Raw genomic sequence first — 26,662 nt, 5'->3', positions numbered from 1 at the left:
CATCAACGTACCGTACTGTTGGACATCTAAACATATATACTGGTTGATGTCATTCAATTGGTTTATAGTTGGTATGGGTGACATAGTGATTTTTCGCACCCCCACTCACCGCTGTGGTTCGTGTTCGAGCCTCGGCTCGGTGCGTATATCATGTCATTTGCCAAGTTTGTTCAATGTGTTGTTGTCCGCGGTGCCACAAGGATTTTTTTCCTCCGACGGTCCCCTACTTTTCCTCCCTCCATAAAACTCAATATGTAAATTGAAAGTAGGATATTCAATGTAGTGGTAGTGTATGTAACTGTCAGTGGGCCAAATTGGAAACCAGTTTACATATACTGAATTTGCATCTCATTATAAAAAAGGGATATAGTTATCAGAATTGTTATATATAATTACCGAATCATACTGTGCCTTGAGTTTCGCAGGATCCTTGATGTACGCTGGATATCCAATTTCCCCAATGGCGATTGCCAGCGCCTATTAAAGTGCAATGACATTCGTGAAGTAAGATGGGAAAAAAGCATACGCCCAGATGGGATAGGGGTGGGAGGGGGGGGGGGGGGGGGGAGACTGCAACAACAGTATACGTTAGAAAAGAGTTGGGTTAGGAAGCGTATCACGTTGCATGGAATGTCTTGATTTAGACAATCCTTCTAAATAACCATTTGAAAGATCTCGATGGGCGTTCTAATAGGCCAAGAGACAGTGTTATGAAGCAAGATTGTGAATAATACCTACCATTCTTATAGCCACAACTTAAACCAACACTATCTGTTTTTATCAAACCCTAGCACCACGTAGTGACCTTATCTAGCCACAAAATGTAAATAGGAATGAGATTTAGATATATATAGACGAACTTAGACAGTTCTTACACACACTGAATCGACTTAACTTTGGAGTTAGAAGGCCGAGTCTAAGGCTGTAGCTGTAGCTGAACTGGAAAGTACGGACCTAAGTTAGGACGAATGGCCTAGTAAGGAAATCCTTCTTAAACCACACCTACTAAGGGAACGTCTTTCTAGTCAGCTTCAGTGCATCTTAGGCTGGTAGCAAACCTCTCGTATTTGTAAAGCTAACTAGTCTCCTAAAGGACAAGTAGAATAAAGAGTGGTACTCCAGGCGATCCCGGAGCTATTTCAGCCCAATTCTAACATTGGTGGATAACCTAACTGGAGTTACCAACTCGCTACCTGTCTTCTTGTCCTGAACGAATGAGTATGTCACTTCCGTTGTTTGGGCAAGGTATCATTACGTATGTTAAGTGGGACCCCTTATGCCTTATTTTGGCAATGGGGGAATGTTACGAGCCAAAAAGAATTGGAGTAATGACTATTAGAGTTAAAGTCAAAATTATGTATCTTAACTGTATCTATATCTTAATAATACCTTATAATCTTTATCTATACATCTCTTATTTACTCAGTATTAACGTAACTTTTGTAGAATGGCGTGGGAAATTCCCACGGGTTTAGAATATATAAAGGGTAGATCTGAAACATGTAAAGTAGATGAAGTAGACGAAGAGCTGACGAGTAATAAAAAACAGTTCACCCGGTACCTCTCTCTTGAGCGAGTCCTCAATTTACCTTTACTTGGCACACAAAAAAATCATTGTGCTATGTCTATAACATAGCAGTAACATTTTTAAAAGAGGAAAATAAAACGTGATCTGGCCGTATAAACGGCACAACATTCGTGTTGGCGTCTTATTTTTGATGACAATGTGACAAGGTTACTCATTACTCGAATATTTCATGTGATACCTTTTCCTTTGCCTTCTCCTGAGTTTCTTTGTCCATCCAAGTTTGAGTTGGTAGTTTCTGGATAAATGAAGTTCGGGCGTTTTCAATCATTTCTATGATCTGTAGAGAGACACGCATCTAAAATAAAAGTTATGTATCGTGTACTGTGTGTGTGTGTGAGTGAGTGTGTGTTAGCTTTCATCGTTATGGTAATGAGGCAGGTATTAAAATAATGGAAAAAATAAAAAAAAGAAAGCTGTATAGCAACAACAAAGGGAATTTGAAATAAAAAACAATCGAACGAGCTTTTTAATGGGCATTAGCAATAAATTTTGATAAGACCAGAATCTTAGTCATGTTCCATTTTGAGAGTTAGCAGTACTCTGACGTAATCAGCTGTAAAGTTGTTTCAGGGTTCAATCTGTGAGTTAGCTGTGCCCTGACCTAGATAATCCCAGAAGCTTAGGGTTCGATCTACGGGTTAGCAATGTCCTGACTTAGATCAGCTCAGGGGCTATTTAAGGCTCAATATGTGAGATAGCCGTGCTCTTACTTCAATCAGTCCAGAAGTCATTTACCTTAAATCTTGCATACTCATTGAAATTTACGCTCACGTACAGTAGGCCGAGTGGCATGTCAAAGGGTTTAAACATGACACGGATGCACTGCTGCCATCGTGGTATAACGGTGTTAATCAAAAAATCTCCAGTTGCAGGTCGGTATTGATCGGGAAGAGCACCAACGTATTGACGTACAATTTGCCACATGATGTAGTCAGCTATAAGTGCGTGATTGCTATAAAGCAGGGGATGAAGTAGACGTTCATTTCATCTTTTGGGGAAAATAATTTGAAAGATATGGGGAGGATAAAATAGAATGAACAGATTAATGGATATATATATATGTATGGAAAAGGTTCAATGTTTGTATGAATGCACACATGCAAGCATGGCATCAAAATTAATGCATTGATGAAATAGACCGAAGAGTCGATGGATAAATGGATAATGTGGAATGGAATGGAAGGGAATAGAATAAAAACGAATGATCGAAAGCTGAATGGATGTGGTAGTTGCATGGGGATTTATAGATGGTTGGATTAGTGGATGAATGAAAAGAACTAATGGATGGACGCATGGATGCATGGATGCATATTTGAGAAGCATTCAAAACAAAATAACTCACGTTTTGCTATACAACAGACTAATTTCTTTAAAGAAGACTATGTTTTTAGGCATAGGAAATATTGGTTCATTTCCAGTAAACTGCCTGTCAAACAGAACATCTAAAACCTCCTTTAGCACAGGCCCCTAAAGCAACAGAAAAGAAAACGTGAATTAATTACAAGGCATGCGTCTTGCTGTGTTGTGCTGTGCTGTGCTGTGCTGTGCTGTGCTGTGCTGTGCTGTGCTGTGCTGTGCTGTGCTGTGCTGTGCTGTGCTGTGCTGTGCTGTGCTGTGCTGTGCTGTGCTGTGCTGTGCTGTGCTGTGCTGTGCTGTGCTGTGCTGTGCTGTGCTTTTGGTTATTGATTTATGGTTGGTCAAAATCGAATTTCAAAATCGCATTTTCCATTTCAGAAGTAGAAGGAATAAATATATACACCTCATTGCAAAATTTGAGTCGCATATTTGAATTTTCAGGTAAGGATTTTTCCCCCGCTAGATCTATCCAGTAATAATTTACCGGAAATTCAGTCTCTTGGCAAAGCAAAGAAAGTGTGATTGTTCCATTTGTATTTCTTCCAGTTCTAGATGTTGCAATGGTTTTGATAGAATCAGTTAAAGTTCTATCGAGGCTCTTGCCACTCACAATCTAAAGGTATTAAAAGAGAAGTTGTTTACATCAAGACAATCCGGATAGTGTTGACAAAGTGAGAAAATGCTGATGCTGATGCTGATGCTGATGCTGATGCTGATGCTGATGCTGATGCTGATGCTGATGCTGATGCTGATGCTGATGCTGATGCTGATGCTGATGCTGATGCTGATGCTGATGCTGATGCTGATGCTGATGCTGATGCTGATGCTGATGCTGATGCTGATGCTGATGCTGATGCTGATGCTGATGCTGATGCTGATGCTGATGCTGATGCTGATGCTGATGCTGATGCTGATGCTGATGCTGATGCTGATGCTGATGCTGATGCTGATGCTGATGCTGATGCTGATGCTGATGCTGATGCTGATGCTGATGCTGATGCTGATGCTGATGCTGATGCTGATGCTGATGCTGATGCTGATGCTTATAAAGTTGTGGGGGCAGGGGTGGTGGTGGGGGTGGTGGTGGTGGTGGTATTGCGGGTCACGTTGACAGTGATGAAAACTTGAAGTGAGATTATGTGACAAAGAAAATAAGAAAGCTACTTATAATTAACGAGATAAATGATGATGGATAAATGATATTAACGACAAAATGAAGAATAATAATGTTATCTATAAACAAAAACATACCTTTGCCAGTTTTACTTCGAAGTCATATATTGCCTCCATTTTAGCGTAAGACGCATTAAACATTTGGCTCACAGCTTTCATGTAGTTTTTGTATTCTTTGCGTTTCTGGCAAACAGTAAAAAATATTCTAGTCACAAACTGGACATAGAATGAGATTGTTTCTAGTAGTTCCATCTACCGTCTTCATCTATTCAAACGTTTAGCCCCGACATATAGCTAACAGAGAGTTTACATACTGAACAGGAAACTCAGCCGAAACCTAACATCATTGAAGACATGAATCATTGAAATGTTTTATCTTGATACGAGAATCTGATCGAACCAGCCAGCGTTGGTTAACCAAGTTACTGCAATTTTTTTAAACATGCAGGCTCGCTGTCTCCGAAATTTTTTTTTTTCGCTGCCGCCAGTCAAAAATGATATGAAAGGTATACCGACTGATTAGGTTTGATTGACGGCAGCCGCGAAAACTCAAATTTCAGCGTGCCGCTCGCAGACACAGAGTTTGCATGTTCATGAAAATTGCAGTAACGTAGAACATATTCACTGACTATTAATTCTGAAGAGTGATTTTTTCACCTTTTCACTGTTGTCGTCAAGATCCAAATAGTCTCTTTTGTTAAGTCCTAAGGCCGACTCTTTTAACTGAAAAAACGTAATCCAAGGAAACGAGTTGATTCAGTTAATTGATTTATTTTGCAACAAGAGAAAGAAATCATGCAGTAAAAAAAGAAATGAAGAAGGGAAGAATCAAAGAAGGAAAGCTAAAAGTTGGAAAAGAAACATAAGAGAAAAATACAAAAGGAAAGAAGTAAGAAAAGAAGAAAGGAAGGAAAAAGGAAAAAAACAGGAAGGAAGGAAGAGAGAAGAAAGAAAGGAAGAGACGAACGAACTTAATACGTACCATTAGCACATTCATATCAGAATCGAACGGATTAGGTTGCACATCCAAGCCAAACAAAGAGTCAATATTCAGTCCACGTGCAGCTCTGCCAATTCGTTGAGCTACGGTAACATCTGGGTTGTAGTTCTGTGAAATGCTCCATCCACCATATTCTTCGATCAAATCTTTGAGAGGCTGTAATCCTAGGACATCTATTGCGGTGGTGTTCATACAAGAGTCGTACACACGTACCATTTTCATCACAGCGTCGTTCTAAAACAATAAATTACTGTCTTACAACTCAACGTACGTTCCTAAAGTTGGGAAAGGGAAAAACCCGAGGTACTGAGGTACTGAATACACGAACTGATAAAGAGAATAAAGATAATTGTATAAAATTGCGTAAAGTCATCCTGAAGTGCATACAAGGCTAGACGGGACTGAAAAATTTAATTATTGCAGAAGATATGGCTCCCACCGGTTCATTTTGCTATTCTTAAAACATTAGTATTTAAAACCGATGCGTCGCTGTTAAATAATTTTGACTATTGAATTTGAATATACCCTTCTAATAGGACATTATTTCCAAGTTGATGAAAAATACCGCTACTTTTATTTTTCTGGGGTTGGGGAGGGGAGTTGGCTGCCAAGCCTTTTTATCTCAAAAATTTGTTTTTAGCCAGTACAGGTGTATGTAATATTAATACTTTAGATATTGTGCCAAAATACCCATTCTGACTTACTTTCGTAGCCCCTTTTGCACCACAGACCCCCGTCAACAAAAAATACAGAGTGGTAATGGTTTTAAGTAAATAGTTAGTTTCCAAACTATTGGCCAGTCCCCTTTTGTGTTGCTAGACTTAAATTAATTGCTGCCTCAAAATCCGCAAAGCTTTCCCCTAACCCAGAACGAACCTAGAAATTATGAATGGTTCCTTAATTATGATTAAATAACATAAAGGTATTAATTATATCATACCTTTGAATAAATCAGATCAGCCCATTTCAAAGCTGTTTTGATGAAGTGGGCGTTTTTGTCCCTCATGACGTCCATCGTTGTTTGTCTCATTGTGTACTTCAAGGGATGTCTGCTTTTCCAACCACCACACGCATAGGCATGGAAGTCTTCGCAGGGATCGACGCTCTTATTCATGTTTCGTACCATTTCTGTTTTTTATTCAAATAAAAAAAACCCACTAAGACATGGATTGCATTGTTGTAAATAGAGATTTGAATTATGCATAAATAAAGTTTTTCATTTTAGAAATTAATACATACATATATATATATATATATATATATATATATATATATATAGTAAAGATTGGATTAAAGACGAGACATGTTCACTGTAACTCCGAGTTTCGTGCTTACGCACTCATCAGACAGACTTTAAAGTCTGTCTGATGAGTGCGTAAGCACGAAACTCGGAGTTACAGTGAACATGTCTCGTCTTTAATCCAATCTTTACTATATATCTATTGCTCTGCATCCCTACGCATCGAGCACTGTTTCAACAGTATAGACCACATTACATACTTTGTTATATATATATATATATACACTTGATTGCAGAAAGGTTGTAGTATACATTTATACAAATACCTAATTTATTCAGTATATTTAATGATATGCAAAACAGAAAACTCGCTTTATTTATAATTTGTTTCATTCGATGAAAGTCATAATATTTTATTCTTGTGTTTTACATCCTACAGATTATAAATCAATTGGTTTTGAGGGAACAAAGTAAAATTGCAATATGCATCTCATTAGATATTTGTATAAATGTATAAATGTATACTACAACGTTTCTGCAATCGAGTGTGTATATATATATATATATACAGCGATATGCAGAAATTCTGATCCAAGTATATAGTATATAACTTTATCGGGTGCATTATGGGTAATGGACTCGCGGGATTCAAAGCGAGATTCAAAGCGAGATTCAAAGTACCAAAGCGTTGGCTGGCGTTTTGTTTAAAGATAAGTTACCTTTCAAAACAAACTCGGCTTGTTCCACCCTGCCTAGGACTCGACCTTTTTCATAAAAATATTCGACTAGAAATAGATACGTTTAGCTAACCAAAACAAAAATCATTACTTTAGTTAATACAATAACATATAACTCGTGCGGGTACTGTTACTAAAACAAGGAACGGCCTGAAACCACATGAAACCACCTAAAACGACCTGAAACTTCCTGAAACCATCTTGAAACCACCTGGAACCAGCCAAAACATTGAATCTCCATCGAGTTTGTCGTCCAGTTTGTGTATTTTATTGACTTTTATCGATCGATCGAGTGTTTGTCCTTGGAAGGGATGTACTTCATGGTAGAATGTCATATAGTCACTCATACGTATAGTCCCATAGAAGTATTCCACACTTATACCTCACCTCTCCCTTGCTATGATTACCCGTTCCTAGCTATGATCAACCGTCTCTACCTATGATCAACTGTTCCTAGCTATGATCAACTGTCACTAGCTATGATCAACTATCCCTTAGCTATGATCAACTATCCCTAGCTATTTCCACCATTCTCTACTAATGGTTTCCTGTACCTATATATAGATTAACTTCCCCTTATATGGCTGAATTACGTTAAGCAGGGGATTATCCAGGAATTGTCATGGGGGGGGGGGGGCGTGGGGGTCACAACATACGAAATTGTCACTATGACATCATATCACATACTGCATCAACGGTCGGATGATTTATCTTTGGCTTTGAAAATGGGGTCACAGGCACCCCTGAGTCCCCTAGATAGGCCTATGTTAAGTTTAACAAATTTACACGTTAAAGTATGTAAAACAATGTTCAAATTGTAATCATAGCTAGGGACAGTTGATGACAGCTAGGGGCAGTTGAAAATAGCAAAAGATAGTTGAAAATAGCTAGGGATAGTTGATCATAGCTAACAAATGAACTTTACGAAATGCTAAATAAAAACAATAATGGTAATGACAAAACCTAAACATTATTGTTACTATTATTGTTTTTAAGAAAATCTTTGTAATATGTTTCTTTTTATATATATATCTATCTAGTTTTTTTTTATTTCTTTCGCCTTTTCCGTTCTCATTGTCTATTACGTATTATATATTACTTATCTTAATCTTTACTGTCTATTGTGTTTTAATTTGATAATTTGATAATCTATTCATTGCATACAAAACGACTCTGTAATGAGCTTTGTTAATTGATGAAATAGAAAAACGTTTTTAGAAGAAGAAAAAAAGAAGAAGAAAAAACTTTTCAAAATGCTAAAGCTTAAAGCTAAGTCAATGACTCAAACTTAAGTTTAATACTTTTAAATTGCATATATTATTAATATAGTTTCTTGGTCTCTCGATAGTATACTCACGGAATTTGTTTGCATACGCGGAGAAAACCCCGGAAACGAATATAGTTTCTCACTAGTCGAACTCTTCTAAATTCTTAGAAAACGTGCTGAAAGGCACTCATGCGCAAACGTTTTTCTCTAGTGTCATGTGCCACGTTCCCCTTGAACGGACAAAGTTATAAAACAGTGCAGAATGGAGTTTTAGGTAGGAAGTGCTTAGGGTAATGTTAGCTATATTTGGGCTTCATGTGGCGAACGTTCTCGTAAGCGACCATAAAAAGGAAAATAATATTTTTTGCTTCTATAACACGGGGAAAGGTTGCCCAAATATCCGGAGCAAAAGGATCATATCTCCGAAAGCGACCACTTTCTCTTTTATCTTTATATATATCCCAACACTGGTCACTTACAAGAGAGTCAACTGTATAAACTTTGGAGATGACTTGCACTTTTGAAGATATGTCAGATCATCTTTATGAAAGCTTGGGTGACGTAGCGGTCAGAGCGCACGCTTCTCATTAATGCGATCCGGATTCGCTGTCATATGTGAGTAGGGTTCCTAGTTGGTTCCCTCCTGTGTCCTACACGTGCTTCGAGCGTTTCTCTCTGGATTCTTTTGTTTTTTTCACTCCGCAAAAATCACCTTCTTAATTCCAATTTGATCATGGAACAAGTGCACATGTAAAAACTAGCCACTGGTTATTGACAACCCCAAGACCCCAAAGACAAATTATTTAAAATTCATGCTAATGTTATCAAACAACGGCCAACCTCGTGCTGCATGCTCTGGCGGATCCTAACGCATGTATTGTATCGCTGCTGTTTTTTTAAAGTTAGGAAGGGTACAACTATAGAATATATCATATGCACATATTAAATTCTATTGTTGTATGGCTCGTTATACAAAGAGTTCTGACCAACTGCATATGATTTGCGGGGTACTCCATAGATATTCCGAAATAGTGACGTACTGATTCACGATAAAATAAACGCTAAGAAGCTCTTTAAAAAAACGCTAAGTGTTGAACAAGACAGCATTAGGTACAACTTGTTACATCTTCCCTTTTCGTTTAGATGAAATGAAAACTATGGTTGACTAAAAAATCAATGTTGGAAAAACATCACTCTTTTACCAGCGTGACTATAGTATTTTGCATTTTCATTTTTTAGCATGAGGCACCAGGGCCATAACTAGGGGGGAGCACAGGGTGCACGTGCACTGAAAACTAGGTCGAGCCACCTTAAACCGTCTCAAACATTCGGATTTTACGCGTGTTTTGGACGTTTCAGTGGTGGTAAAGTGGCTGGCATAATAGATAGAACAAGCTATGCATATGTATCTATATGAAAAATAACTTAAACACTCAACCTTACCCAGGCCAAGCAGAAGACACTGCTCCTCTTCGCATATCTCGTACTTCTTCACTTTTTGACTGCCAGGCGTTGCATCAATATACGATTTGTTAAGCTCTTGTGAATACAATACTGCTAGTACTACGCATACAATTAGCAGAAGAAAACAAAAAACCAAGACTAGAGCTAAACCAATCTTTATGCGATTAATTTTGCTTCGGGGATTCTCTTTGAACATCACTTCACTGGAATCTTCAAATTCCATGGCTACTAGCTGTTGCAATTGCAGTACTAAACCTCGTGTAGTTTGGTTCGCTCACGACCCTCAAAACCTGTCTATTATATCGTTTATGATCACGTGTTTTATGTACATAAGAATAATAAAAGAAAATATTCATAAACTGTTCTTTTTGGAACTGTGCCATCTAGCCATCTTCTTACCAAGTCAATGTTTGTTATTCAAATGAGCGACGATCGTCTGAAAGCCTCGTGTTTTTTTTTCTTGTTTGGTTTTGTTTTGTCGAGTTTTGATTGTTTTTGTTTTTGACTCTGTCACGACCTCCTTTTCATATTATAATTCTAGTTATGTATTGCACTAATAAATAGAATAATTGTACAGCTTTTCATTAATCCCATATAGGTAACTGTCCAATAAGCCTTTTCATAGTTTAAGAATCGATTCCACTGCGCATGCGATTTTATCTCGAATTTCTCACCTTCTTTTGTTTAATTAAGTTTTCTTAATTGGACAGGTCTTGTTGATATGGGATTAATTAGGCAGCTATATAATTAATAGGTAATGGGATTTCATGCTCCCCAATCAAGAAATAATTAGACTCGAAAAATTCCTCTGACTGCCAAATTGGACTCGGCCTATGGCCTCATCCAATTTTGGAAGTCCTCGGAATTTTCCTCGTCCAATTATTTCTTAATTGGGCAGCATGGAGTCCTATTACATATACTAATAATAAGACAACACTGTCCTTATTAGATGGGACGATCTATATATAAGTTCAATATACGAATTTACATATTGAATAGTAACACAACGTTTCCACTTCCGCAATAGCAAGTCTACAGGTTTTCTACTGTCTATACTATCGTGAGACCAAAATACTGTATTAAAAAAACACATGGGACGATCTATAAAGTTCAATATACGAATTTACATATGAATAGTAACACAACGTTTCCACTTCCGCAATAGCAAGTCTACAGGTTTCCTACTGTCTATACTATTGTGAGACCAAAATACTGTATTAACAAAACACAATATGATAGAATTAGCCTTAACTTAGTAAGATAGATAGTACTTAGTAAGATAGTACTACTGGCTTTGGTTGAAATTTAAAAGTAAAGTTATGTAATGAGAACTTTGTTTCTGACGTCTTCACGTCAAGGAAGTTGGTTGCAGCGACGATCCAATGAGTGTTATTTAGTGTTATTTCATTCTATCTTTATCTTTAAAGAATTAACACATAAAAAGGTCATTGTCATCCTAGATTTCACCATATCCCACACTTGGTACTTGGGTTCATTGGGCTGTTTGCTGGACAATTGAAAGCCTCAGAAAACTTGTTGAAGTTGGTCAACGGGCCAATAACCCTATAACGGCAAGACAAAATATAGTGAGATCAAGGATTTTATCCAAAATTTCCCATGGACAGGAACATCCAGATATTGGATATTTATGTTTTTAGCCTCGTTCTTTGTCGTGGACATTTCAGACCATTAAAATTTTTTTTTCAAGGGAATGTCATGTGGTATGAAATGGGCAATTTGCATCGTTCGAAGCTAAAGAGGTCTATTCTTCTGGAAAAACTAAGCAAATATGGAATGAATATAAAGTAAAAAATATATTTCATAGGAAGAATTCAATCTTAAGAGCTAAGAAAAATGTCAAGATTTTTTCCGAGTTTGACGTGGCTTTAGGAATGCACTTGAAGAGTCTGATTGACACGCGACTAAAACCAAACTTGTTGGACGAGCAGGTCGCTCTTTAAAGAAAACGAGTGCAACGATGTCAAGTGGCATTCAAGAATTTCCCGAGTTTCGCGTGGCTTATGACTGAGTAGTGTTATAGGTCGATAATTACCCCGGTTTTTGCGCATGAAATGCGCCTGAATTGCGCCTGAACCGTTCGCGGTCCTGATTGGTCCATTTGATAAGTCGGAAGTGACGTCAAGACTCTGGGATTGCGCCTGAACTCATTTACATTGCGCCTGAACTGATATGTAAGTTCTGATTGGTCCCGAACTTACAGGAAATGACGTCAATGCCGTATTATTTTCATAGATTATCGAAATGGCGGGACGAGTCTTCAGAAATTATCATGTTGATAGCTTTTGTGTAAAATGGCGGGAATTAAACAATCAAAGCAGCGTGACTCGGCAAAAAAAGTGTACAAATATTGGGTGTGGGATGTTTGTACAGGTGTTTTGCGTCAATGCAAATGTACAGCCTATAAAGAGGGTGGAGTAGCGATTGCCCAACCTATTTCAACTTTAACATGGATCAAGAATTTGGTGCAATCAACTCTTTGTCAGAATGGGAAAGTTTTATGGACTCGAATAGGATCCCGGATTTGTCCATTGGGTTAGCACTAAATCGTCTTTTGGAGTTGACGACAGCAGATTTTGAGGTTAGCATTCTTAAAGCAAAAAAATCGAGCTTTTTATATTATATTTTTATTTTATTTTATTTTATTTTTTACCGAGTTTATTTATTCTTACTAACGAGAGAAAATTTTTTTTTAGAGTAACTGTACATACACGGAATCGAACGTGGATTTGCCAACGCCTGGAAATAGTAGTGGAGACAACAGGGTAAGAATATTTTTTCACAGTTGAATAACTTTGTGCGAGACTAATTTGATTGTTTTGATTTTGCTGTGTTATTTTTTTTAAGATCTTATAATTTTTCTTTATTTAAAGGTTAAAGTTCAAGAAAGTGAAGTTCAGACCGGAGCTGGTGTACCGAGAGAGGTAAATTCAGTTTCTTTTTACGTTTTTAATACTATTTTCAGTCAGTTGAATAGTTTATTTTCGATGAACTAATTTCAATGTTTGTTTTGTTTGTTTAAAGGATCCTTCCAATAATCCCTTGACTTGCAAAACGTGTAAGAAGACTTTCAAGAGAAAATTTGATCTACGACGCCACGAAAGAGAAATTCATGATGACAAAAGACATCCCTGTCCTCACTGTGGAAAAAAGTTCAAGAGGAAATCGGATGCAAGACGACATGCACTAAACGTTCATGAACGTCGGCCTATCAAACGTCAATATAAGTGTAATCAATGTGGAGAGGAGTTTGCTAATTTGGCACCCTTCCGAACGCACCAAGAAGCATCCCACCCGAAAAAGAAGGGAACCAAGAGACCAGCCACAGGTCAACCAGGTAGGTTTTATCAAAATACACTGAAAATCTAAAACTTTGACTCTTACTCGTAAAAAAAGCCCTTAGTTCAAGACGAATAACTACGGATGTACATAGCAAACAAAAGAAATGTATTAATTTGTTTATTATGGGAGTCATACGAATAGCTACACTTGGTTGTACAATTAATTTAGAGTGCTTTAATTATTTTCAGAACCAAGCATCAAGAAAAGGAAACAAGAAAGCTGCGGTGGAAATGATAAACAAGCGAATGACGGAAATGCTACATGGTCGGTAGATCCCAGATCCATCGATAGACTCCCCGAAGATGAGCAGAGTCAGATACCAGAGTACAGACGACATTGGGGTTACATACGTACGCGGTTTTCTCGTAAGAACAAGCTTCTGAATTGGTATAATTATCGTCTTCAGTCTCTTCATTCAAAAGGGAGAAAAAGGGGGTTAGGCCAAGGGCGCTAGGGCAAAAATTGGTGGTTTTTTAGCCGTTAGACTCCGTTATATTGGTGTTTTTTAGCCGTTAGAAACTGTTTAAACTGTTACTCATCTGTTCTGTTATGTGCTGGCTTGATTTTTTTAGTTTTCCCGTCTATATACGCCAAAAATACTGCTGTGACCAACGGTCCAATCGTACGTAACGAACTACTGTATCCTATACCTGTCTCGTGACCGCTTACGCAAGCGTACGCGTCGGTTAATAAGTTAATAAGTTAATCCAAATCCCCTAGAATAACCAAAAATGAACAGGGGTAGGAAAAGAAAGGCCAATCTATTGTTCTCTCGTCTGCTCGAGTAATAGGATTAAAGTGAAAGGTACGGTGGCAATTTGTTTACTCAGCGATGACAGATGTGTAACCAACGAAACCTAACGAACCAACTTCGGATCTAACCGAACTGGCCTCGCCGAAACTCGAACCCCGACTCGTGGCCCAAACGATCTTATCCGATGACAGCCCCCGGCCGTGACCTTTTACAACGTTCACGTGTTGTGTTTAATAGATGGTATCTCTAATCCTCGTAAATGATATTTGGGTTCCCAGGACGTTCTTGATAATTTTGAACGATTACCAATAATAAAATAAAACTTACAAATGCATTTCGAAAGTTATTTCTAAGACATTCTTTGTATCGAAAAGATTCCAGACATATGGTACTAATTTTGAAATAGGATCCACACATTGCCGCAAACAAAGTACAAGCGCTAATCCAATATCTGTTTGGAAATCCCAACCGCAGGCAGAACCCATTCGCTCAAGATAATACTAAAGAAGCTACAATTGTTTAATGATTCGTGGATTTTTTGGATGTCAGTTTGAATGGAACTGGTTTTTTAAAACTGTTTCTAATTTACAGCCATAGCAAAACCGTAAGTTGACAAGTAAGTCGGGGTTCGAGTTTCGGCGAGGCCAGTTCGGTTAGATCCGAAGTTGGTTCGTTAGGTTTCGTTGGTTACACATCTGTCATCGCTGAGTAAACAAATTGCCACCGTACCTTTCACTTTAATCCTATTACTCGAGCAGACGAGAGAACAATAGATTGGCCTTTCTTTTCCTACCCCTGTTCATTTTTGGTTATTCTAGGGGATTTGGATTAACTTATTAACTTATTAACCGACGCGTACGCTTGCGTAAGCGGTCACGAGACAGGTATAGGATACAGTAGTTCGTTACGTACGATTGGACCGTTGGTCACAGCAGTATTTTTGGCGTATATAGACGGGAAAACTAAAAAAATCAAGCCAGCACATAACAGAACAGATGAGTAACAGTTTAAACAGTTTCTAACGGCTAAAAAACACCAATATAACGGAGTCTAACGGCTAAAAAACCACCAATTTTTGCCCTAGCGCCCTTGGTTAGGCGAATGCGAAATCGTACTGATTTTTGGAGCAAAACATGGAAGTGAGGCAAGAGTGCAGTAGAGCGAAAACTGCTTGTCAAGCAGAAATGTCAATCTTTGTTTGCTTAAACGTTGTATAAATTATTTTGTTTTTCAGAACATAAATATTCCATAGAAAGCGATAGAGGTAATTTTAAAGCAAAACCTTGACTTTCTTTTTGTTCCTTAATAAAGACACGCACAATGTAAGATAAGTTCTCTGTCCTTTACTCTATAACCTATAAACCAATAATTGTACAAAGTTAATATTGGAAGCTAAATTATTTACAGAAACATTAGGTTTTAGATAAATTGTCCTGTTTGTACAGTGTCTTCCAGCTTGGAGCGCTTGATCTTATACACAGTACCGTCTTCTACTAGCAAGATTGGTGCTTCCACATCCAAAGACAGGACAGTTTCTTCGCGTTCGACCCATGTTTACTTGACCAGTGACTCACTGCAAATGGAAGCTTTCTATTGCGTTTTTATGTATTTATTAGGCCCGATTTGGCCCGAAGTGGCATTTTGTGGCCCCATAAGGCCCGATGGCCCGTTTGGTTGTAGATCCTTTTCCCTATACAAGCATGCCCAAACTTGTTTGATTCCACCATTGTTTGATCTTTTACGTCATCGTAAAAGTGCTTGCCTTGCTGTTTTGCGCTATAAAGCTAGCGATTTTCTCATATTTTCTCATTCTACATCGAAACTTCGTGCTGTGAACATCTCCAAAAAATCTCCTACTCGTCTCGACAATATGCAAGCTTTGGGTCTTTTTTCGCGTCGTTCTCTTCTTGGTCGGTCCAACGAGAGTACTGTCCTTTTAGAAAAAATTGCCCAAGAAAATTCCCTAAATAGAACCGGTGCTGTTAACTACAACAAGTATGGGAAGCAGGAAGGCGTCGGATTTATCTCGTGCAGTGAGAAGTTTGTGGATAACTTTCTTCTCTACGTCCTTGTACCAGACTACTTTGTGACTGCAAAGAAAACGTATACAGAAGTCGGTGTGGTCAACAAGCACATTCGAGATATGCTGACCCGGCATGGCTTGCAGAAGTGTAAAGTCAAAGCCATCGCTTTATCACCATTAAAAAGACAACCACGCGACGAAGAATTGGAAAACGTCTACGGAAGATTAAAATCGAAGGAGACCGAAGAAACCCTTTACTACAGACAAGAATTTAAAATTGCCTGCGCAGATGAAGAATATTTTGAAGTTTTAAAGTTTTTACGCTCCGATGACTACATATTAAGAAACATTTTCTTAAAGGATATTGACTTAACCATGGATTACAGTGGCAGCTTTGACAAAGAAGAAGTTATTCACTTTCTGACCTCTACCAAAGGTTTTCGTATCCAAGGCTGCGAGGCAGAAGATGACAGAACAATTCTCGATAACAGCGATCAAGTGGGCAATAACTGTCTGACCTATATGGAAACAGTAAATGGAATGACAACTCGCTGTAAAATTTACAACAATATGGTACAAATGTTGGAGAGCAAAAGCGTAAGAGAAACCGTTGGACAGCACTGGAAAGATTGGGTCTGTCAGAGAGAAACACGGCTTGCTAACGCACGAAACCTAGCCAAGAATCGGGGATTAACGCGTGCAGAAGTTACCTTTTACTGCAAAGATAGTGTTCCTAGTGACGAGTTTATGGAGAGCACTCTTATCCGTATAACGGACTATGTGGCACCAAGTCTAGTCTACTCAACTCCATTTGCAGACACCTGGAGAGCGTATTGTGACTCTATGCTACACAGCTTAGTCGTGGTTGACAGGTCACGCGATGTTGGATTACTAGTTTACACATACAATGACAAGACCAAGGACATTAGTGGACAGTTTGTAGAAAAATGGTCTGACAAAGAGAACTGGTGTCTCGCAAATTTGACTCTGGGCGCAAAGTTACCCATAGACATTATCGAGGTGTGTGATCGAATTAAAACTGTTGCTAGCAAAGGAAAAGACAAAGCCAAGGATGTTTTCCTGGATATCTCTGGAGCTCGCTACTTTAAACATCGCAGTAATGCTAGTTTGTATTTTGCTACCAGACTAGTCTCCAAAGGGGGTGTTTACAGCTGTAACGACGAGAGCAAAGAAAAGAACCTACAGTTGTTGGAAAATTCTGGGTTAGTTCCACACGAACACTGTACACCTTACCTCGCCCATGTCAAAGGAAACAAGAACTGTAAGACTGACTTAGAGTTATCTAGAGCAGATGACTTAACAGTCAAATTACCCGTCACTGGTACCGGAAAACCCCGTCGAGCATCCGATAAAACACGCAGGGAACAAGTACAAAGCATTACAAAACAAGCGGCAATACAAATACAAGAATGTCGAAAACCCTTCGAAGCCGCTATTGCAGAGAAAAAAGAAAGGATAAAATTACTCGATGATTACAGCAGTATTTTCTCTGACAATGAAATCATCCAACTAAAACAGTTGTCTGTAGGATCCTATAATGTTATGGCTATGCGAGAGAAGCAAACCCAATTCGGCCAGAAATTTATCATGTTAATCGAAACAAACAAAGAACAGGGAACACTAGGTCTGTGCTATTCCAACAAACATATCGAAACCTACCTACAGGAGAACTTCTCTGACGCAAAAAAGGAGCAGATTCGAGACCCTAGGCGTAACTATCTAACATTGTACAACAAACCGCTGGCGGTGTTAAACATAACAGGGTGGGGACGAACCCCACAAAGGCATGTCGTTGTCTTCTGTAACTTAAGATTAACACAGGAAATGGAAAAACACAGCATAAAGACCTTGCAGCTAAAACTAGCAACAGAAATAGAGGAACAGACGGCGCAAATGGAGAACATTCTCACCTGTAGATCTACCGATGTGCCGGGAACACTAAATACACTAGCGAGACAAGACATGGTTCCCTATAAACATTTAAAGAATTTGGCAGAATTACCACTTGGCTCGACCTATACTGTCTCGGCCATTGGGTATATCGAACATTATGGGCAGCAAAAACTTGTAATCCAGTTGGAAGATGGAACACTCTACCAGGCTGGAGATAATTTAGAACAGCAGAAAGAACAGTTAATGGACGGTTCTAGATTAGTAATAAGTAAAGTACGTGTCAATAATTCCACAAAAAGAAAGTTTGCTGTCTGTAAGATTGTATAACGAGGGGATTGGGCTGGTATTCTAGAGTATGAGAAAGTGCCACTTTTACCACCAAACAACAAACGAAATTTTTTTAAAGTATTAGGTGTCCAGCCCGTAGAACATAAAGGAAAGAAACGCAAATTGTTGCTAGTAGAAGACGGTACTGTGTATAAGATCAAGCGCTCCAAGCTGGAAGACACTGTACAAACAGGACAATTTATCTAAAACCTAATGTTTCTGTAAATAATTTAGCTTCCAATATTAACTTTGTACAATTATTGGTTTATAGGTTATAGAGTAAAGGACAGAGAACTTATCTTACATTGTGCGTGTCTTTATTAAGGAACAAAAAGAAAGTCAAGGTTTTGCTTTAAAATTACCTCTATCGCTTTCTATGGAATATTTATGTTCTGAAAAACAAAATAATTTATACAACGTTTAAGCAAACAAAGATTGACATTTCTGCTTGACAAGCAGTTTTCGCTCTATTGCACTCTTGCCTCACTTCCATGTTTTGCTCCAAAAATCAGTACGATTTCGCATTCGCCTAACCCCCTTTTTCTCCCTTTTGAAATATGGTTGAATAAAACCGGGATACGTTCCGAAAACTTTATTTTTATAAACATTGCATCTTTTCTACTATCCTAAGATCATAGGTGTTCTAAAATAGAAACCTGTAACCAAATCCAAAGTCGAGATAATACAGTGAGCAAAAAATAGATACAGCTTGTCCAGGATAGGGATTTCGGGAGACTCGGCTCTGGAATATTAAAAACAGCCCCTGATTGGTTCATGCGTCTGATTATGTCATAATTCGGACTATTCTAAAAATAGATGTGACCAATCCAGGAGGATGCTCAGAAGCGGCTCTGATTCCTTCTCAAGAACTATGACGTCATAATAGGGGTTGTTCTAAAAAATAGATATGACCTATCCGAAGAGGAGGTGTGACATCACTATGAAGGATGTGACGTCATTTAATGGGGCTGACGTCATTGCAAGGGTTGATCCACGATCCACCCCGATCCACCCGACGCAGAACCCCTATTCTGTATACTACTTGAATGGAGTTCAACAGTCTGATTAACAGATGAATAAAGCCAAACGTTTTGTCTGTCCAAGTATTGACAAGCGGGTCGCGCTTCAAAGAAAACGAGTGCAAAGATGTCAGGCGGTATTCAAGATTTTCCCGAGTTTCGCGTGGCTTATGAATTGTTATGAGCTTGTGGGACATAGCAACGGTAACTATAAGAGGAGTCGGAATCATGAATTTGTATGATTAAAAAAACTTACCTGTATTTGGGAAATGCATGTAGAGGGTCATATTTCGTACTATAATCAGCACTTGCTTCATTAAAACTACTACACCACAGCTGCATATTATTGAAAAAAAGAATTCATGAGCATTTTCACGTGACAAGGGGGCCATATTAGTGTACCAAACAATATAAACTTTCTGCAAGCTTTTGCATAAAAATAGAGTTCCATTCCCCGAGGATAGAAAAGGTATAGTTTTGGTACACCAACATGGCCGCTGTGACGTCACGTGAAGGTTGATCGTCCCTCCAAGTTAAATTCCATTTGAGTTCATCTTACGCAAGTATATTTAATTGGTACATTTGTTTTCATACGCTAACAAACTTGACATATCTAAATTCTAATTATCTCAATACCAATTCAAACTGGTTAGCGCCGTGTCCCGGGGTCAAACATGGACTTTTTAGCGACTGCAAGTAGCGCCTTCACATGCTTTCAGTTCGAAACCGTCGGTGGTCATTTGTCATAGGACAAAATGTTGGCCAAGTTTGATTAATGTAGATCATCATAGAAAACAGATTATCAAGCACGAAACTTAAGTAGGAATCAATTAGTCAATTAAGAAAAGTAGGTCTATTTGCTCTGAGTGTTATTTCTAGGATTACATGAATAGGCTCGACATTTTGGTTGCACATGTCATAAGGGAGAACAGAAACGCGTGTCAAAGTTAAACAGTATCAATTGATCGGTAAGCAAGAAACGTGTTCTCGGAACCAAAATGTCAGTCCTAATGGTTTGCTTGAGATTAAGGTCGACAGCTCAGCACGTAGAGTTGTTGGCCATCTGAGCAAACATTCTATTCACTGTTGACATCTCTAAAGCTTTTGTTCTCTGATAGTAATGCATAATCGGGTGTGTCAACAATCTATTGACGCCCCAACTTTAGTCTCAATAATCTCCTTCATTTTTGTTTCAAACTTGAATCACCTTCAAGTGGTAATTAGTTAAGTTAAGTGTATAGCGACTACTGTATGATCTATGCGATTTAGAGTTGAGTAAATCATAGGAATTTGGGTTAGTTCAAATTCCTCCTCGGGAATTGGGAACCAGCTCATTAACTCCTCTGAGTCGCATTGACCAATCACAGTTAGCGTCAGGTCATTATCGGCTTGACGTCACTTTCTATAGACCACAAATAATTCTTAAGTGCTTGTGGCACACACTAAGAGTCAGAAGAGATAGCGAGGAAGAGAAGAACACAGACCAATAGTCAGAAGTGTACAGACCAATAGTTAGAAGAGTGAAGAAAACAACCAAGCGAATAAAAGACCAGAAAAAGAAAAAGTCTACGTGTGTGTACGTGGGACGAGCTAGTACGCCCCATCCCAACCATCGGGAAAAAACACCCCACGTCACACATTAGCGATTAATAAGAGACATTTTTAAAGAACATTCTATTAAAACCTACCTGAGCGAATCCCACGAAAAATAACTGATCCGGGCTTAATGTTAGACCAGGAAGTATTTTCTCAGAACCGTTTTCTTTTTTCCAGCGCTGATAGGCCTAAAAAAGAGAAAATATGAAATGTACGAATCTCCAAGAATGGATTGACATTTGATTCTTAGTTGAGGCTGCATTTGACTCTAGTATGCACTTATGACTCTCATGTTATCGCTTCTGTCAAGGATATAAATAATAAGCCACTTTACCTTGGGCCGTAATGTTTACCCATTTCAGACTACATGCCATTCTCTTAGGAATAATATTCTTCGTTCGAGTTGTATCTATATTCATGTGTCTTCTCATGTGCAACCGTTAAACAAAGAAACGATACTCTAGGGAATGACACTGTGGTCTGTAATGGAAAACATTAAGCCCAAGGTAAAGAGTTGCTCAAGTTGGCATACCTCGTAAGCGAGCCTGATGCCACCATTGTCCGCGATGTTTTCATCCAAAGTGAGAGATCCATTGATCTGTGATGAGAGAAAAATGGATGAAAAATAAGACATGTTTAGCTATGAGTAAAGGAATATGAACAGGGGAAAAAAGATCAGAGGATAAAACAAGAACGCATGGAGGGAGGGAGGGAGGGATGGACGGACGGACGGACGGATGGATGGATGGAGGGATGGATGGATGGATGGAGGGAGGGAGGGCGATTCGTTCTTTACAATAAAGATAAAAATAAAAACATCTAAAAACAAGGAAAAGGTTTAAAAGAAAAACGGTTTCAAGCGCGCCCTGGATCCTTGCCGAGCGATTCGTGATTCAGTGTGTCTGTCCTCTTATTGATTATAGCTGTCAGCCAATCAAATTGCGAGAATACGCTCTGTTATTGTAAAAAAATAAATTTATTTGCTAATTTTGATAACTTACATTTTTGCCAAAAACGGGATATTTGTTATATTGCTCTTCGAGACACTTTGCCTTTTGTTTAAAGCTTTGTGATGAAGACTTTGACCACCAATCCTCTTTTTTACCATTGCTACCATACTTACGGCCTAAAGGAAAAGTGTGAACCTTACGGCGTTAATATATCGGAAAAGAGAGGTACAAAAAATGTATTACACATATTTAAAATATATTACACGTATTTAAAGTGGATTAAATAAAAGCCTAAGGAGTTATCTAGACCACTTTCCTCAGGCTTAGGGCAACCATACTGCGAGACAGAAACAATGGAGTGTTTTTGATTGTTTAGCAGTAAAACATAGCGGTCCTGAAACAACTTTATTTCGCAAATTTTGTGTAAAGGCGCACGAGGAAAGACTCTAGAATGTGCCGCAACGGTGATGGTACATTGTCTTAAGAAGCTTTCTCGTGAGTTTGCCCCACACTTGTTGCCATGACATTCGTCATTTACAACACAAAACACTCAATAGACCTATCCCGAATTCACTTGACCGGTCACGAAACAATAGTTTCAAGTTGAGGTTGAACTTGATGAATAAAAGAATCAAGTTTGATTTCGACTTCAAACCATTGTTTCGTGGTCAGTCAAGTGAATTCGGGAAAGGTCTATTCATAGACCTCTTGTTACAGTCAACTTGGCTGCTGCACGTGAGAGCTCCATTCTTACCTAATCCATCAAACCCATGTGTGATTTCATGGCCTATTACCATCCCTATTCCACCATAGACCAAGTACATAGGAAAATCAGGGCTGTAAAATGGCGGTTGTATTATTCCTGCAGGAACAACTGAGATAAAAAGGAAAATGTATCTTGATTCAGGGAAGGTACGTGCTGATAATTAAGGCTAAAAGGGTCGTCACAAATGTTTGTAAAAATCGATGGGATTGTGTGCGTTTGGGACAAAATCAAGCAATTGACTTCGTTCTCGCTTGCGGCATCTATATGTCATCGTAATTCGTTAAACAATCGACAGCGCCAAACTACAGGCAAGAGTCTTGCGAATAAACATTTTTTCTATTCCTTTAGGAATGCAGTTTGATGCCAAACACTTTCTTGTCAGAGCTAGAAGTCATAAAAACTGTGACTTAATTATGTATAAGATGTATATTTTGTAACACGAGCGTAGCAGATGGACACAAATTACTCTTTTAATGGTTAAAGTTCCTTTAGGTCTGGCGGGAACTCTAACGCCCAAACGCACACATTCCCAATTTTTATTTACCTATTTTATTGCTGTCTGCAATGTAAAAGGCATTCATAACATATATTTTGTCGGGCGTCCATCTAAGAAAACGAAATCAAAAGTCAATGACTAATAAAATAATTCCCGAATTCTGTTTTTGATAAACATGTAGATGCGATCATGAATAGGTTTATTCATTTTATGTAGTTATATATTTCATCTTATGATAATGGAAGTACAAACCTTCAAAACATCAAGACGCAACATTTAAATGAAGACATATTTCACCATTCAACTATTTTCCTTTTCCTTAGAACCAATACTGAAAGTATTGTATCAGGGGTGAGATGCGCTTTAACTCGACAAAGCATCCCTTAGAAAATATGGTTTAAGGAAACAAAAGCAAACAACCAAAAGACAAAAGAAAGGGCAGTTGAAAGCAAAGCGTTCATTAATCCCGTTGGGACTAAGAGTGCCCAACTCTTAATCCCAACGGGATTAATGAACGCTTTGCTTTCAACTAACCCTTTCTTTTGTCTTTTGATTGTTTGTTTTTGTTTCCTTGCCTACGTTTACCTTGTTCTCATTGGTTTCTTTTGTCTTATTCTATCATATAAACACTCCTTTCTACCACCTCTTTCTCTTTTACTCCGACGAAGGACTAGCGTCCGAAACGTCTGTAAGTTTTTTCATCTTTTCACGGTGTATAATTTACCTTTTTATCATTACTGTTTCATTAGAAACACCGACGCAGCTTACACTAGTTTTTAGCTAGTTATCTCTTGATAAAAAAAGCTGGTCAAAGCATTATGCCAATAAATTCACTTACTCGCTTCTGTCAACTGGTGTGCCATAAGTATTTAAGCTTTTCACTGCACTAAAATGGGATATGGCTTTGTAGTTTAGGAAAAAGTTGTCAGTGATGTGTAGCTGTGGACATAGAATATACTAAATGATTTACTGAGTGTCATTAGTTGCTAGCTGGTATTAGGTTTTACTTCACAGTTCCTTTGCGCCATCTTGAAAGGTAGCCGTGCCTTCGCATCGAAGCGAGACGAACGGCGAGCTTGCAATGATAGAGACATGTGAATAATGGTCCAAGGTGTTATGAAAGCCTATACAATATGTCTGGAATGTTAAACATCGTGTTCCGGCCAATCGTATGTGAGAATGAATTCATTTCTAATTAACTGTCGATCATGATGATAACGATAATGATGTTGGTAGATAATTACCGATTGATATCGCTTTTCGAGTTCCGATGGATTCTTGATGTAAGATGGATACGCTATGTTGCCTTTCATTGCAAGTGCCTTCGGGAGAAAAAATAAAGTACAGAACGCCATCTGATTAGTAGGTTTCCGATTTTCGCACTCTAACTTCAACGCAGGCAGGCCAGGAAACTTATAACTCTTTTTTCAACAGTTACCCCAAGATATTGTGCAAAGTCGTGGTCAATAATACACATCTTTGTCTTGTATATGAAGTTTTCCCATTTGACCGCGTGACATTCCCTTGAGAATAAGAGTCTTTGTTGGAGTTGTACACATATTCATGTGTCTATTATACTCTAGGGAATGTCATGCCCATGAGAATAAGATTCTTTGCTTAACTTGCATTTGTCTTCTCATACGCAACCGTTAACAAAAAAAATGATACTCTAGGAAATTATACGTGTCTAAAAAGAGCAAACGTTAGGCCTATATGGTAAAAAGAGGCCTGTTGTTACATCAATCATAGGTTTAAAAATTGATTACGTTTTTTCGCTAAAGCTTTCTTTTCACTTATTTCTCTCACTTTCCTCCTTCGGAGGACTGGAACCGACAGGTCACACAAATCAGTGATTGCAATGAATGCGCATGCCTAGACCATACGTTATTTGTTCGTAGTTTAGATAGTTGAGAAAATCAATAAGAATGAAAGCTATCTGAGTAAAAATGGCTCACCTTTTGTTTGGCGTTTTCTTTGGTTCGGGGATCCATCCATGTATCTTTTTCCAGTCGAGCAATGAAAGATGAACGAATGTTTTCAAACACTTTTTCTATCTAGAAAAGAAAGAAAAGAAGAAAGAAACTAGGCGAAGAAAGAAAGGAGGAATGTAATAAAGAAAGGGAAGAAAACTCATTCAAAATGGAATTATCTACTTTTCTCAGTGTTGAGTTCCAGCTGTTGGTGGTAAAACTATACATTAATATATCTGACAATCTGCTCTGCCTTCATTGAATATTTTCTTTTTTGTCAAGGTTGCGAAAACATTTTTTATCATATTCGGCACCATATTTTTGAAATCGAAATCGAAATCTAGTTATAGGCTAAACCAAATATCCAACCCTGAAACAACCTCTGGACTGATCTAAGTCAGGGTATGGGTAACTCACAGATCGAACCCTGAAACAACCCTCTGGGCTGATCTAAGTCAGGGCATGACTAACTCATAGATTGAACCCTGAAACAACCCTCTGGGCTCAACCTATGTCAGGGCATGGCTAACTCACAGATCAAACCGGCCTGAAACAACCTCTGGGCTGATCTAAATCAGGACATGGCATGATCAACTTTAATTAACTAACTGATAGATCGAACTGAGAGACCCCCAGCTCTATTCACCCACTCACTCTACTCACCCACTCACTCTACTCAAAGCAAAACCCTTAAATAGTCAATTGATTCTTTGGGCTTTTAGATCTGTACCTACCTTCTTTTTCGGATCATTTTTTATAACCAATTCAAGGTATAAAAAGCCCAAAGTACTGTCAAAGGGAGATGACATTATCAAAATACATTGCTTTGATCTTAGCTGGTCGACAGTTGTTTTGTTGTTTGCAGTTTGGTGAAACTCTGATATCGTTAAGTTGTACAATTCAGGAACTGCCTTCAAATATTTCCTGATAACTTGCCACATCATATAATCCACAACCACTGATTCATTTCTGTAAAGAAAAACAGATAATCAAATGTTAGACAAACAAGTTGAAAAAATGGCCAACCAGCCAACATGCCAACCAGCCAAACAACCAATCAGCAGCCAACCAGCGGCTCTGTGGATGCTTGTAACTCTCTAGAAATTGTCATAAGAACTTAAAGCAAGAAAACTTACGTTTCCTGGATCAATATGTACAGGTTCCTCCAGAGCTTTGTATTGGTAACTGGATTAAATCTTATTTCTTCTTTTCCTGAAAAATCTCTTTTAAAAATGATGCTAAGCGTTTTCTGTAAAAATGGCAACTAAAGAGAAACGAAGTAGAAATAATAATCGTTAATAACTTCCATGATGGTCGAAAACGAAATTAGCATAATGAATATTATGTCGAACACCAGTAACCTAACTTTAGCATATGCCTTCATGTAACTACTACCCCCATCCTAATCCACGAGTCCCGTTTCAGAATTCCCAAGTTCCTTTGACAGGACAGAAAAACAACAAGCCCGCTACTTCCACTTTTTTTTTTTTTTTTGTTTAACTGAGTTTTATACTCCAAATTTTTGTCGAATTAGATTAAAGGCTACTTATTAGTATTCAGGAAAGTGTCAGTTTTTCTGCTGATCAAAATCTCACCTCTCCCAAAGTACACGGCTTTATATCTCAAATACGCATTCAATAAATTTTGGCCGCATTTGATATT

The 26,662-nt window shown here is 38.3% G+C and overlaps 3 protein-coding genes across 7 annotated transcripts in view; 1 reads left to right on the top strand and 2 right to left on the bottom strand.

Annotated features, from left to right (window-relative positions):
* LOC116304224 (endothelin-converting enzyme 1) overlaps positions 1-10,048 on the bottom strand; it is a 13,938-nt gene extending 3,890 nt beyond the window's left edge. For 2 of the 3 annotated variants that reach the window (XM_089040098.1, XM_089040101.1), the window contains exons 1-10: positions 9,805-10,048; positions 6,058-6,245; positions 5,100-5,351; positions 4,775-4,840; positions 4,196-4,300; positions 3,429-3,557; positions 2,931-3,055; positions 2,324-2,540; positions 1,767-1,865; positions 397-477 (exon numbers count right to left, since the gene is read on the bottom strand). In XM_089040098.1, the coding sequence (XP_088896224.1) occupies positions 397-477; positions 1,767-1,865; positions 2,324-2,540; positions 2,931-3,055; positions 3,429-3,557; positions 4,196-4,300; positions 4,775-4,840; positions 5,100-5,351; positions 6,058-6,245; positions 9,805-10,048 (1,506 nt within the window). Of the gene's footprint in view, positions 1-396; positions 478-1,766; positions 1,866-2,323; positions 2,541-2,930; positions 3,056-3,428; positions 3,558-4,195; positions 4,301-4,774; positions 4,841-5,099; positions 5,352-6,057; positions 6,246-7,076; positions 7,672-9,804 lie in introns of those variants that run through there. The other variant, XM_089040099.1, reaches the window with a different exon arrangement.
* The window catches only part of LOC116303694 (endothelin-converting enzyme 1), a 22,222-nt gene continuing 5,524 nt past the window's right edge, over positions 9,965-26,662 (bottom strand). The window contains exons 7-18 of one of the 2 annotated variants that reach the window (XM_089040086.1): positions 26,137-26,264; positions 25,735-25,969; positions 24,986-25,084; positions 24,275-24,352; positions 23,869-23,969; positions 23,079-23,140; positions 22,523-22,642; positions 21,820-21,944; positions 21,351-21,416; positions 20,911-21,006; positions 19,479-19,558; positions 9,965-11,388 (exon numbers count right to left, since the gene is read on the bottom strand). In XM_089040086.1, coding sequence (XP_088896212.1) covers positions 11,289-11,388; positions 19,479-19,558; positions 20,911-21,006; positions 21,351-21,416; positions 21,820-21,944; positions 22,523-22,642; positions 23,079-23,140; positions 23,869-23,969; positions 24,275-24,352; positions 24,986-25,084; positions 25,735-25,969; positions 26,137-26,264 — 1,290 coding nt within the window. In that variant the 3' untranslated portion in view covers positions 9,965-11,288. The remainder of the gene's footprint in view (positions 11,389-19,478; positions 19,559-20,910; positions 21,007-21,350; positions 21,417-21,819; positions 21,945-22,522; positions 22,643-23,078; positions 23,141-23,868; positions 23,970-24,274; positions 24,353-24,985; positions 25,085-25,734; positions 25,970-26,136; positions 26,265-26,662) is intronic. The other variant, XM_089040087.1, reaches the window with a different exon arrangement.
* LOC148905516 (uncharacterized) lies at positions 12,270-19,484 on the top strand. Of its 2 annotated transcripts, XM_089040111.1 has the most exons (6): positions 12,270-12,424; positions 12,540-12,608; positions 12,717-12,767; positions 12,868-13,180; positions 13,374-13,572; positions 19,020-19,484. In XM_089040111.1, coding segments are annotated over exons 1-6 (765 nt in total). In that variant the 5' UTR covers positions 12,270-12,292; the 3' UTR covers positions 19,021-19,484. The 2 variants fall into 2 exon arrangements, with proteins under 2 accessions (XP_088896237.1, XP_088896236.1); XM_089040110.1 differs by lacking the exon at positions 19,020-19,484 and having other exon boundaries at positions 13,374-13,938.

This window comes from Actinia tenebrosa, unplaced genomic scaffold, assembly GCF_029948245.1.
Source record: "Actinia tenebrosa isolate PJP-AT-01 unplaced genomic scaffold, QUT_ActTen_1.0 PGA_scaffold7__59_contigs__length_16204524, whole genome shotgun sequence".
Lineage (NCBI taxonomy): Eukaryota > Metazoa > Cnidaria > Anthozoa > Actiniaria > Actiniidae > Actinia > Actinia tenebrosa.
The sequence above is the reverse complement of the archived record's forward strand: the minus strand, read 5'-3'. Positions and strand labels throughout refer to the sequence as shown.

Coding starts and splice junctions, on each gene's coding strand:
- LOC148905516 (XM_089040110.1), top strand. CDS start 12,293: ATGGATCAAGAATTTGGTGCAATCAACTCTTTGTCAGAATGGGAAAGT. Junction 12,425..12,539: donor TGACGACAGCAGATTTTGAG/GTTAGCATTCTT, acceptor ATTTTTTTTTAG/AGTAACTGTACATACACGGA. Junction 12,768..12,867: donor GAGCTGGTGTACCGAGAGAG/GTAAATTCAGTT, acceptor GTTTGTTTAAAG/GATCCTTCCAATAATCCCTT.